The sequence below is a fragment of the Rhinopithecus bieti genome, unplaced genomic scaffold (assembly GCF_001698545.2).
Source record: "Rhinopithecus bieti isolate Rb0 unplaced genomic scaffold, ASM169854v2 scaffold_29378, whole genome shotgun sequence".
Lineage (NCBI taxonomy): Eukaryota > Metazoa > Chordata > Mammalia > Primates > Cercopithecidae > Rhinopithecus > Rhinopithecus bieti.
In genome coordinates, this window is record NW_016813019.1 from 1,121,592 (window position 1) to 1,133,040 (window position 11,449).

Sequence of the window (11,449 nt, forward strand, 5' to 3'; positions counted from 1 at the left end):
AAAATATATATATATATATATACACATATTTGATTGTAACTCCTGCTGCTCTCAACATAAGATCCAAATCCCCTACATGGCTCCTGCATCTTTATCTCATGACAGAAACCTGCCTGTCCAAGACCCTCTATCTCTACCCCCTTCCCCTAGCTCAGTCTTCAGAGTTTTGCTGAAACCTTCCCCCTGAGCCCTTCACCCCACCCAGGTCAGGTCCACATTGTATGCATTTACAGCACTGAACACTTGGTGGTGCTTCAGTAGCTCACACTTTAAATGTAAGTGACTGGCTCATGTCTTGCTAGTCATCTAGGGGTGGGGGGCAGTTATTTATCTTTTTGGTGTTCCTGGGATACCTGCAAGCTCTCATCATATTTTTTGAGTGAGTGAAGGAATGACCCTCTGTTTATCTGATCTCAGGGAAGGACAAGGCCATTGCATGTGCTGTGCCCAAGAGTGGTCCCTGTCAAGATCCACGCTCCTGGTACAGAAAGGAAAGGCAGTTCTTAAAATACTCACATTTGTCCATGGAGCAGGCCCATAGTGCTCCCAAGTCATTATCCCATAGCTGTAAGATACAAACAGAACCAAATCCAGGGCACCAGCCAGGTGTTTAACATTCACTAAGGTCTGGTGGCCTGATCTCCAAATTCCCAGCATCAACTATGCATATCTCCCGGCTAAGGTTCCTGCAGCTGCTCTGCCTTTGTTTATGCTGTGCCCACTGCCTATGGTATGACTTCTTCCATACCAAATCTGGCATATAGGAAGAAATTTTTCCCGGAAGCTCTCCCTGGAACCCAAAACTTAGCACCTCTAGGTGTGGTTATCTGTTTACGGGTGTCTACCCAACAGTGTGCTCCTTGGGGATAGGAACTATGCTTCGTCTACTCTTAACTTTCCCAGGGCTGAACATAAAATAAGCCTAAATAGACAGGAGGTGAGTGCTAGTTTTAGGCCTGTTGCCCCTGGGCATTGAGGTGGGGCCCTTCTGCCACCAGCTCACCTGCAGACATTGGCCTGACTGCAGGTCTTGTAGTAAGTACTCTCCAAGGCGAGCTGCCCTCTGCCAAGCCAAAGGATGGGGGCACTGTTACCTGGAGGTAGCACCCTTAGGGCAGCACCTACCAGGCTACAGCTGGGTAGAATGGGGTAGAGGGGATTGGGAGACTTTGGTGATGCCGCCGAATATGGCCCTGGTCTGAGTCACCCCCGTGTTCCCAGAGACCGGCACAGGGTAGATGGAGTGAAAATTTGAGACCAGGCGTGAGATGCATTTGGAGAGATCTGTGGAGGAGGGTCACCCAGTCCTAACCGTGGAGGCTTTGCTGGGTAGTGAAGTACAGCCACTGGGTTCCAAGGCACAGAGGGATCTGTTGTCCTGGGGGCCTCGTGTCTCCAACAGTAGCACATCGTCTTTGAGAGGCCCCAGGGAGTCTGGAAGGGATGAGAGGCCACTCTGACCAAGACCCAACCTTGCTGGGATTGGTCACTTGCCCACCTCCCATGCCCTGACCTTCACCCCTAGGAGGTGGCCCTATCCCAGCCGCCCCCAGGCCCAACTCACCAGCCCACAAGCACTCCTGCAGCTGCAGCTTCTCCCAGCTGTTCACCTGCTGGGAAGAGACCATGGTTAGGGCCACTAAGAAAAGCAAAAGCCAAAGGCAGAAAGACCAGAACAGGGCAGGCAACAGAAGGCCTGTTGGGTTGGGAATCTGCACTCAATCTGACCTTAGGCAGATGTGGATTCAAGGCTGGGTGATTAGGAGTCACTACATCTTTCTCTGCCCCAGCCTTGTGAGGTCATCTGTGTAAAGTGTCTTCTGACCCTAAAGCTGTTTTTATGTCTTACAAAGCATATTTTCCCCTTTCATCTAACCTTCTCAAAGAGATTCCCTTCTCACATGACCATCGTGCTAAAAATTGCAACCCCAGTCCCACCTTATCCTTTTCCCATAGTATTTATATGCAATTTTAAGATATTATATAATTTATTTACAATGTCTGTTGGCTGCCTTTGTCCATTACAATATAAGTTCTATGAGGGTAGAGATGTTAGGATCTATTACAAGTGCCTAAAACAGTGACTCGCACTGCTAAAAACATCTCGAATGAGTGAATATTCTTATAATCACCCTTTGAAACTGTAGAGCAACCCATTCTACATGTATGGAAATAGAATAAGGATAGCAATAACAAAAGTGGCTACATTTATTGAGCATTTAGTCTGTACGGATTCCTAAGGGGAAGCACTTCTCTTATTTCATCGTCACAACCACTCCATGAGGCAGTTACTGTATTATCATCTGCATTAAACAGATGAGGAGTCTGACGTTCAGAGAGGTGAAGTGACTTGCCCAGGGTCCCACGCACTGCTAAAGTAAATAGTGGAACTCCCAAAGAGGAAGCTGGCAACCACTATGCTTTAGCAGCCCAAGAACTAAGACCCCCTTGGCTAGGGAGTCTGCCCAGGTCCAGCCCGCAGCCCAGCACTCGGCACCCCTTTCTGACCTGAACACAGAGGTTAGGGTGGCCTTTCAGCAATGGGAACTCGAGAACCTTCTGTGGAAAGAGAGGAATGGGTGGGATCACAAAAGGGGGACCCTGGTTCCCACTCTCCCCTCACCACAGGAGGTGTCCTCTGCTTCACTTACATCCACAGTGACATTCTCCCAGGAAAGCGGCGGGACCAGCGGCTGGCAGGGGTCCCCACCTGGAGCCTGCCAGCACAGTGCAGCTTCTGCGGGCAGTGAGCACGGCGCATCCAGCAGCCAGCTCTGCAGGGTCAGCAGTCGCAGCCGGGCTGCTCGCCAGAGGTTCTGGTGTGCGCGGGGGTCTGCAAGGAAAGGGTGCGGTCACCACATGCTAGGCACCCATCGCTTGCAATGCCCCAGCCCCAACCCCAGCCCCAGGCCGGTCAGCTCACCCTCCCTGAAGGGGCAGATGTTTGTCCTAACGGAGTCAGGTTCCAGAGGCCACACCTGGAAAGGAAACGGGGGTCTGCTCAGGTCCCCTCCATGGGCATGTGCCTGGCCCTCTGCTAGACACTGGGGACACACTCATTCAGCAGATATTTCGCAAGTACGTGCTGGGTCTTCTTGCCTTTTACAAAACCTGGGGATGCTCACATCTATTCTTCCAGCTGGGCACTGGCAACATTTTCATTCAACAAACTTTTATTTTATTTTATTTTTTTGAGATAGAGTCTCGCTCTTGTCGCCTAGGCTGGAGTGTAGTGGTGCAATCTTGGCTCACTACAACCTCTGCCTCCCAGGTTCAAGCGATTCTCCCATCTCAGCCTCCTGAGGAGCTGGGATTATAGGCGTATGCCACAACGCCAGGCTAACTGGTTAATTTTTGTATTTTTAGTGGAGATGGGGTTTCACCACGTTGATCAGGCTGGTTTCGAACTCCAGACCTCAAGTGATCAAGTGATCTACCCGTCTCGGCCTCCCAAAGTGTTGAGATTACAAGTGTGAGCCACCACACCTGGCCCATTCAACAGACTTTTAATGGGTGCCTACCATTGTGTCTTAGCGGTATGGCAGGCACAAGGGACCTTGGATACTTAAATATTTATTTATTTATTTATTTATTTATTTATTTATTTATTGAGACCAAGTCTCACTCTGTTGCCTAGGCTGGAGTGCAGTGGTGTGATCTCAGTTCACCACAACCTCCGCCTCCTGGGTTCAAGTGATTCTCCTGCCTCACCCTCCCGAGTAGCTGGGACTGCCGGCGTGCATCACCACGCCTGGCTTATTTTGTACTTTTAGTAGAGACTGGGTTTCNATTTATTTATTTATTTATTTATTTATTTATTTATTGAGACCAAGTCTCACTCTGTTGCCTAGGCTGGAGTGCAGTGGTGTGATCTCAGTTCACCACAACCTCCGCCTCCTGGGTTCAAGTGATTCTCCTGCCTCACCCTCCCGAGTAGCTGGGACTGCCGGCGTGCATCACCACGCCTGGCTTATTTTTGTACTTTTAGTAGAGACTGGGCTTCACTATGGTGGCCAGGCTGGTCTCAAACTCCTGACCTCGTGATCCACCCACCTTGGCCTCCCAAAGTGCTGGGATTACAGGTGTGAGCCACCACGCCTGGCAGATAATTAATTTTAATTCATTCCACAGTCACTTTGTGAGTACCTGGTATGTGTCGGGGAATGTGCTAAGTTCTAAGGACAGATTCATTTATTCTTTCAACAGACGTTTTAAGAGTGCCTATTACGTGCATAACTCTGTGCTAAGCACTAGAGGTAATATATAAATTTATTCATCAAGCCTTTAGTTTGGAACACCAACTATGTGGCAGGCATTGTGTTTGGCAATGAAGACATTTAAATCACAGCATACATCTCATGAACATCTGCTGTGTCCTGTGGCTGTGCGAGGCAGTAAGATTTATTCACTCATTCAACAGTGAGGACCCTCATACTGTTACTTTGTTTAAAAACAAAACAAAACAATGAGTAGGTGCTATATGCCAGGCACCATGCAAGGCTCTTGCAAAGCTATTACATTTGAATTAGATATGATTTGCTTGCCTTCAAGGAAATCACAAACTCACACTTGTAGTAAGGATAAAATATTTATATAAATTAGTAAAGCACTCATTCATTTCATAATATTTATTGAGCATCTGTTGTGTACAAGAAGAAATTAGATGCCCAAATAAGAAAGGAAGTGATTGAGCTGGGTGTGGTGGCCCATCGCCACAAAACATTAAAAAATGAAAACAAGCTGGGCACGGTGGCTCACGCCTGTAATCCCAGCACTTTGGGAGGCCGAGGCGGGCGGATAATGAGATCAGGAATTTGAGACCAGCCTGACCAACATGGTGAAACCCCGTCTCTACTAAAAATACGAAAATTAGCCAGGTGTGGTGGCGTGTGCCTGTAATTCCAGCTACTTAGGAGGCTGAGGCAGGAGAATGGCTTGAACCTGGGAGGCAGAGGTTGCAGTGAGCCGAGATCACTCCACTGTACTCGCCACAGCACTCCAGCCTGGGCAAAAGAGTAAAACTCCATATCAAAAAACAACAACACAAAAAAGGAAACAATTAGCCAGGCATGGTGGCCCATGCCTGCAGTCCCAGCTGCTCAGAGGCTGAGGCAGGAGGATCCCTTGAGCTTGGGAGGTTGAGGCTGCAATGAACCGTGTTCATGCCATTGCACTCTAGCATGGGTGACAGAGCAAGATGCTGTCTCTAAAAAAAAAGAAAAGAAAAAATTTTAAGAAAATAAAAGAAATGAAGTGATAAATGGACAAGGAAAGATAGAAGTGCAAGGGGATTTGGAACTAGGACAGGCTGGGTGGTTGGGGAAAAGCTTTGGGAAAGAGGTGAGGGTATTTGAAGTAATGGGAACCACCTGAGAAAAGGCAGGGAGATGGGTGTATCTTGGTAAGTAGCTCCACTGCATGTAACAGTGTTCTCATGAAGGGGAATCATGAGGAAAATACAGTGAAAAGGCACCACTGGGGACAGAATATGGGCCCAGAAGGCCAGGAAAGTGATGGGAAGGGAGGGGAGCTTGGAAGTATTGAAATAGTCTAGAAAAGAGATGATAGAGCCCCAAGCTGGACTGAGATGGAGAGGAGGGGGAAAGAGAATGAGAGACATTAATGTCAGAGGTAAGATGGATGAGACCTGATGACCAATTAAATGTGCAATCAGGGGCCAGTCATGGTGGCTCATGCCTGTAATCCTAGCACTTTGGGAGGCTGAGGTGGGAGGATAACGTAAGCCCAGGAATTTGAGGTCGAGAGATCGAGACCATCCTGGCTAACAAGGTGAAACCCTGTCTCTACTGAAAATACAAAAAAATTAGCTGGGCGTGGTCACAGGCACCTGTAGTTCCAGCTACTCAGGAGGCAGAGGCAGGAGAATGGCGTGAACCCGGGAGGCGGAGCTTGCAGTGAGCCAAGATCGCGCCACTGCACTCCAGCCTGGGTGACAGAGCAAGACTCCGTCTCAAAAAAAAAAAAAAAGTGCAATCAGGGCCAGCCACAGTGGCTCATGCTTATAATCCCAGCACTTGGTGGGAGGCTGAGGTGGGAGGATAACGTAAGCCCAGGAATTCAGAACAGCCTGGGTAACATAGCAAGACCGCATTTCTACACAAAACAAAAAAACTAGCTGAGTATGGTAGTGCTCACCAGTAGTTCCAGCTACTTGGGAGGCTGAGGCAGGAGGATCACTTGAACCCAGGGGGCTGAGGCTGCAATGTGCCATGATTGTGCCACTGCACTCCAGCCTGGGCAACAGAGTGAGACCTTGTCTAAAAAAATAAATAAATGTGCAGAGGAAGAGGAAAGAGCCAGCATATTTAAGCCTGGATGTGGCACACGTTCTTATAACAGCCCCAAGAGGCTGTTACTGTTATTATTCCCATTTTATAGACGAGAAATAGGCTCACAGAGGTGAAGTGACTTGCCCAAGGTTACACAACTAGCAAATAGCAAGAGCCAAGATTCAAACCAGTCCAAGTTCGTAGCACATGCTCTGCCCTCCAGGGGAACATAAAGACAGAACTGGAGGAGTAGGGAAAGGCTTCAAGGAGAAGGTGACATTTGAATGGGGCCATGAAGTGTCAGTAGGAGTTCTGTGGAGGATCAGGGAGAGCATTCAGGGAATGTAATAGAAGGGCATAGGACAGCAAGGGTCAAGGGAGGGCCAGCCACCCCAGGGAGCCATAGTCTCCACCTCAATGAAGGGTTTGAAGAATGGTGAGACCAGGAAGGCAGGGATCACCCCCATCATCATCTTCCCACTCCTCTTCTGGCACCCAGCTGGACTCTGCTCCTACCTGAATACAGAGGCAGGGAACCAGGTCTGTGTGGTTCAAGGTAATGATCTGCGGTCCAGTCTGTGGAACAAATAAAGGAAGGAGGTTGGAGAAGATAAGGAGGAAGAGGAGGAGGCCAAAGTCAAGGAAACCAGGAAGACAGAAGTTCCCCCACCAGTGTTCCCTTGCTTGGGGTGAGTCCTCTTCAAGGGTCCTCTTTGATAAGGCACTGCGTCCTTTGCACAGGCATTGGCCTACAGTGGGAATGGACTTGGGAAGGGGGAGGCCTCACCAGGTTTTTGTGCCACCGGGGTTTTGGGGGGCCTTGGACCTGATTCCAGTACAGGGAGAGGCCAAAGTGCTGCTCCTCAGAGACATTCAGAACTAGATGCACATTGTCACCATCTGCTGACACATTGAGCCAGGGCAGGGCTGGTGGGAGAGGCAAAGAGAGAGAGCACAGCTTAGACTTCCTCACCTCTTCTGCATACCTGACTGACTCTTTGGAGTTTCTTTCAAACCCCTTAGACTGGGAGGCTCTTGGAGGACAGAGTGTGTGTCCTCACCTCAGACCAGACTTTGCCCCTAGCAGCTGCCCAGAGCTAAGCCTGTGGAGGCCCTAATGTGTGGTCTGAGGACAGCTATTTTCCCTCTGCAGCCAGAAAGATCTGTAACTTCTTTTTTTTTTTTTTCTTTTTTGAGACGGAGTCTCGCTCTGTCACCCAGGCTGGAGTATAGTGGCCGGATCTCAGCTCACTGCAAGCTCCGCCTCCCGGGTTCACGCCATTCTCCTGCCTCAGCCTCCCGAGTAGCTGGGACTATGGGACTACAGGTGCCCGCCACGTCGCCCGGCTAGTTTTTTGTATTTTTAGTAGAGACGGGGTTTCACCGCGTTAGCCAGGATGGTCTCAATCTCCTGACCTCGTGATTCGCCCGTCTCGGCCTCCCAAAGTGCTGGGATTACAGGCTTGAGCCACCGCGCCCGGCCAGATCTGTAACCTCTTTAAAACAAGTCATTTTCCTCTGCTCAGAACTGTGACCTTTCTGATCTCAACTCTTGACACTTGTGTCCTTTTTTTTTTTTTTTTTTTTTTTGAGGGGCAGTCTCACTCTGTTGCCCAGGCTGGAGTGTAGTGGTGCGATAGCTCACTGCAACCTCAACCTCCTGGATTCAAGCGATTCTCTTGCCTCAGCCACTTGAGTAGCTGGGATTACAGGCATGCATCACCATGCCTGGCTAATTTTTGTATTTTTAGTAGAGATGGGGTTTCGTTCATGTTGGACAGGCTGGTCTTGAACTTCTGACCTCAAGCAATCCTCTTGCCTCAGCTTCCCAAAGTGCTGGAATTGCAGACGTGAGCCACCACGTGCAGCCTATGGCACTTGTGTCCTTAATAACTCTGCTGCAGTGTTATTAAGGACCTCCTTACTATTTCTTTTTTTTTTCTTGAGACAGTGTCTTACTCTGTCACCCAGGCTAGAGTGCAGTGGCGCAATCTTGGCTCACTGCAAGCTCTGCCTCCCGGGGTTCACGCCATTCTCCTGCCTCAGGCTCCCGAGTAGCTGGGACGACAGGCACCCACCACCACGCCCAGCTAACTTTTTTGTATTTTTTGTAGAGACGGGGTTTCACCGTGTTAGCCAGGATGGTCTCGATCTCCTGACCTCATGATCTGCCCGCCTTGGCCTCCCAAAGAGCTGGGATTACAGGCGTGAGCTGCCACGCCTGGCCCCCTCCTTGCTATTTCTTAAACACCCCTGACATACTCCCACCCCAGGCCCTTTGTGCTGGCTATTCTCTCTTACCTCAGATATATGGCTCCTCTCTCACCTCTTTCAGGTCTCTGCTCACCAGACTGAGACCATCCCTGACCTCTGCCACTCCCAACCTTCCCCACCCCTTCCACAAATGTTCTCCTTAGCGCTAATCACCGTCTAACTTACTGCATTCTTCACATCTCCATGTGTTTGTTGTGTCCTTCCTCACCGCCCCCCCGACCCTGACACCAGTTCCATGGGGTTGGGGTTTTTTGTCATCTTGATTTATTGATTTATTAATATTTCCAGTGTCCAGGGATTTGCCTGGTACACAGAAATTACTCAATAAATATCTGTTGAATAAATGAATCAATGTCTACTTAATGAAGGAAGAAATGAAATGCATGATATATGTCTGTGTTTTCAAAACTCTGGTGTTGAATAGTCTTTAATGAGTTGCCAAAGAGGCACGCCAACTTTAATTTTAAGAAGCCAAAAAGAAAATGAAGTTGAAAAAATTTAGTAATTCAGAAAACATCACAGTATTTATGTATTGATCTGGGTGCTAGTTATGCAAGTGTATACATACATAAAAATGAATTGGCTGGAGGCCGCGACTCACGACTGTAATCCCAGCACTTTGGGAGGTGGAGGCGGGAGGATCACGAGGTCAGGAGTTCAAGACCAGCCTGGCCAACATGGTGAAACCCCATCTCTACTAAAAATACAAAAATTAGCTGTGTATGGTGGTGCGTGTCTGTAATTCAGCTACTTGGGAGGCTGAGGCAGAAGAATCACTTGAATCCAGGAGGCGGAGGTTGCAGTGAGCTGAGGTCGTACCACTACACTACAGCCTGGGTGACAGAGAAAGACTCTGCCAAAAAAAAAGAAGAACTGGACATGAAAATCAGTACCCTTTACATACTTTCATGTATGTATGTTATACGCAATAAAAAAGAAAATATAAAACCAAAGCAAAATCCAAATAGTACATGGGAAAAAAGTCAGACCTTTGACTTTCTTAGCTTTTATTTCAAGTTTTTTGTTTTTTGTTTTTTGTCTTTTGAGACGAGAGTCTTGTTCTGTCACCCAGGCTGTAGTGCAATGGTGCAGTCTCGGCTTACTGCAGCCTCTGCCTCCCAGGCTCAAGTGATTCTCCTGCCTCAGCCTCGCAAGTAGCTGGCACCACAAATGCACACCACGATGCCCTGTTAATTTTTGTGTTTTTGGTAGAGACGGGGTTTTGCCATGTTGCCCAGGCTGGTCTCGAACTTTTGAGCTCAAGCGATCTTCCCACCTCCCAAAGTGCTGGAATTATAGGCGTGAGCCACTGAGCCTGACCCAAGATTCATCTTTCTATTCCCAGTGCTTAGCACAGAGGAGCAGATACTGCAATTAATGTGTGAATGAATGAATGAATGAATGTGTGAATGAATGAATGTGTGAATGAATGAATGAATGTGTTCTGTGAGCTTCTGAGATGTGGCACCCCATATCAGAAGTGGACTCCAAGGGTCTCTCATACTCTAGACCCTGCCCCTCCCTCCTCCCGGCCCACTGGCCCTAGCCCCTACCCCAGCAGCTCGGGATGCTGTTCCGGACTTCGAGCCCCCTGCAGTCTGGGGAGAGATCACAGAAGAGCCTCCAGTGGGGCTGGGGGCCGAGGAAAGAAGTGGGGGCAATCTGACTCCCAGGAGGGCATTAAGAATGGCTCCCCATCCCCTGCATACCACCCACATCTATCCCATGCTCAAAGCACCTTCCCCAGGGGCTGGAAAGCCACGTCACCCAGGGAGAGAAGGTCCGAGGGACTGACTCTGGGAAGGATTAGAGCTTAGACCCCTGCCAGAGAGTGGATGGAGGTAGAAGAGGGTGAAAGCAGGAGGGGGAGTGACCAGAGGGGACAGAGGCTATGGGGCCAGGACTTGGGGGTCCACTTACCAGGCAGCTGCTGTGTGAGGTTGAGCTCCTTCTCGTACCTGGGCTGAGTATAGGACCAGATTCGTACCTCACTCCCTAGGGCAGCCTCGAAGCAGTCATATACTACAGAGCCCTGTGAGGAGAGGGGTGGGGAAGGCTGGTGGTGCAGGGCTCAGATCCAGGCCAAGGGCTGTGGGATCATCTGCAGGGACCACTCTGCTCACTGCCCTTCTCCCACAACCAATGACTGTATTTATACTGTATAGCCTGAAATCTACCATTCACCTTTCCTTCAAGGGGCCTCAATTCTAAAGCAAATGTCCTCAGTAAGAGTGTCACCAGGACGGGAAAAGGCCCTAGACATTTAAATCCCTGCCCCCACCCTGCTGTGCTAGATCACCTGGCCAAAGCTAAGGAGATGAGACACCCCAGCGCCATGTGGGACGCCCCTCCCCACAGAAGTGGTTCTCCCATTCAACCCAGTGCCTCAGTGTTCCTTACAACTACTTGTGACATGGACCAAGCAGATGTTCTCCCAATCTATAGTTCTCCAGATAAAAGGATATTGGCTGGCGGCTGGAGGTTGGAGGGTTTGAGTGATTTGACCCCAGTGGAAATAGATCTTCCAAGCACATGTGGCCTCCTGAGGCAGGGAGAAGCCCCAACACCCTGCCCCGTGGTACTTACACCATGGTAAATATATCATGGTATGTATGGTAGGACTCTTCTTTTGGTCCAAGAGTACAGAGAAGTGCATCCAGCCCACAGACCTCCCCTTTTCAAGCCTCACTTTCTCTATCTGGAAAATGAGGATAATAATAATGCCTAGTTCATCAGGTAGCTTTGAGGATTACAAAAGAATTAAATTTATCGAAATTCTTCAGTGCCAGGCATTACATCCAGTGTTTTACAGGTATCAACTTAGTTTAATTTTCATAACAGTCATATGAGGTGGGACTATTCTTTTTTTTTTTTTTTTTTTTTTT

The 11,449-nt window shown here is 48.9% G+C and overlaps 1 protein-coding gene across 14 annotated transcripts in view; it reads right to left on the reverse strand.

The window, feature by feature from the left end:
* IL17RC (interleukin 17 receptor C) overlaps positions 1–11,449 on the reverse strand; it is a 19,814-nt gene that overhangs the window by 2,497 nt on the left and 5,868 nt on the right. For 6 of the 14 annotated variants that reach the window (XM_017847475.1, XM_017847468.1, XM_017847463.1 and 3 more), the window contains 11 exons: positions 10,485–10,596; positions 10,118–10,162; positions 7,078–7,217; positions 6,807–6,866; positions 2,924–2,978; positions 2,652–2,833; positions 2,509–2,559; positions 1,565–1,613; positions 1,313–1,434; positions 1,004–1,063; positions 517–565 (listed from right to left, as the gene is read on the reverse strand). In XM_017847475.1, the coding sequence (XP_017702964.1) occupies positions 517–565; positions 1,004–1,063; positions 1,313–1,434; positions 1,565–1,613; positions 2,509–2,559; positions 2,652–2,833; positions 2,924–2,978; positions 6,807–6,866; positions 7,078–7,217; positions 10,118–10,162; positions 10,485–10,596 (925 nt within the window). The remainder of the gene's footprint in view (positions 1–516; positions 566–1,003; positions 1,064–1,312; positions 1,435–1,564; positions 1,614–2,508; positions 2,560–2,651; positions 2,834–2,923; positions 2,979–6,806; positions 6,867–7,077; positions 7,218–10,117; positions 10,163–10,484; positions 10,597–11,449) is intronic. The other 8 variants (XM_017847471.1, XM_017847470.1, XM_017847464.1 and 5 more) reach the window with 3 other exon arrangements.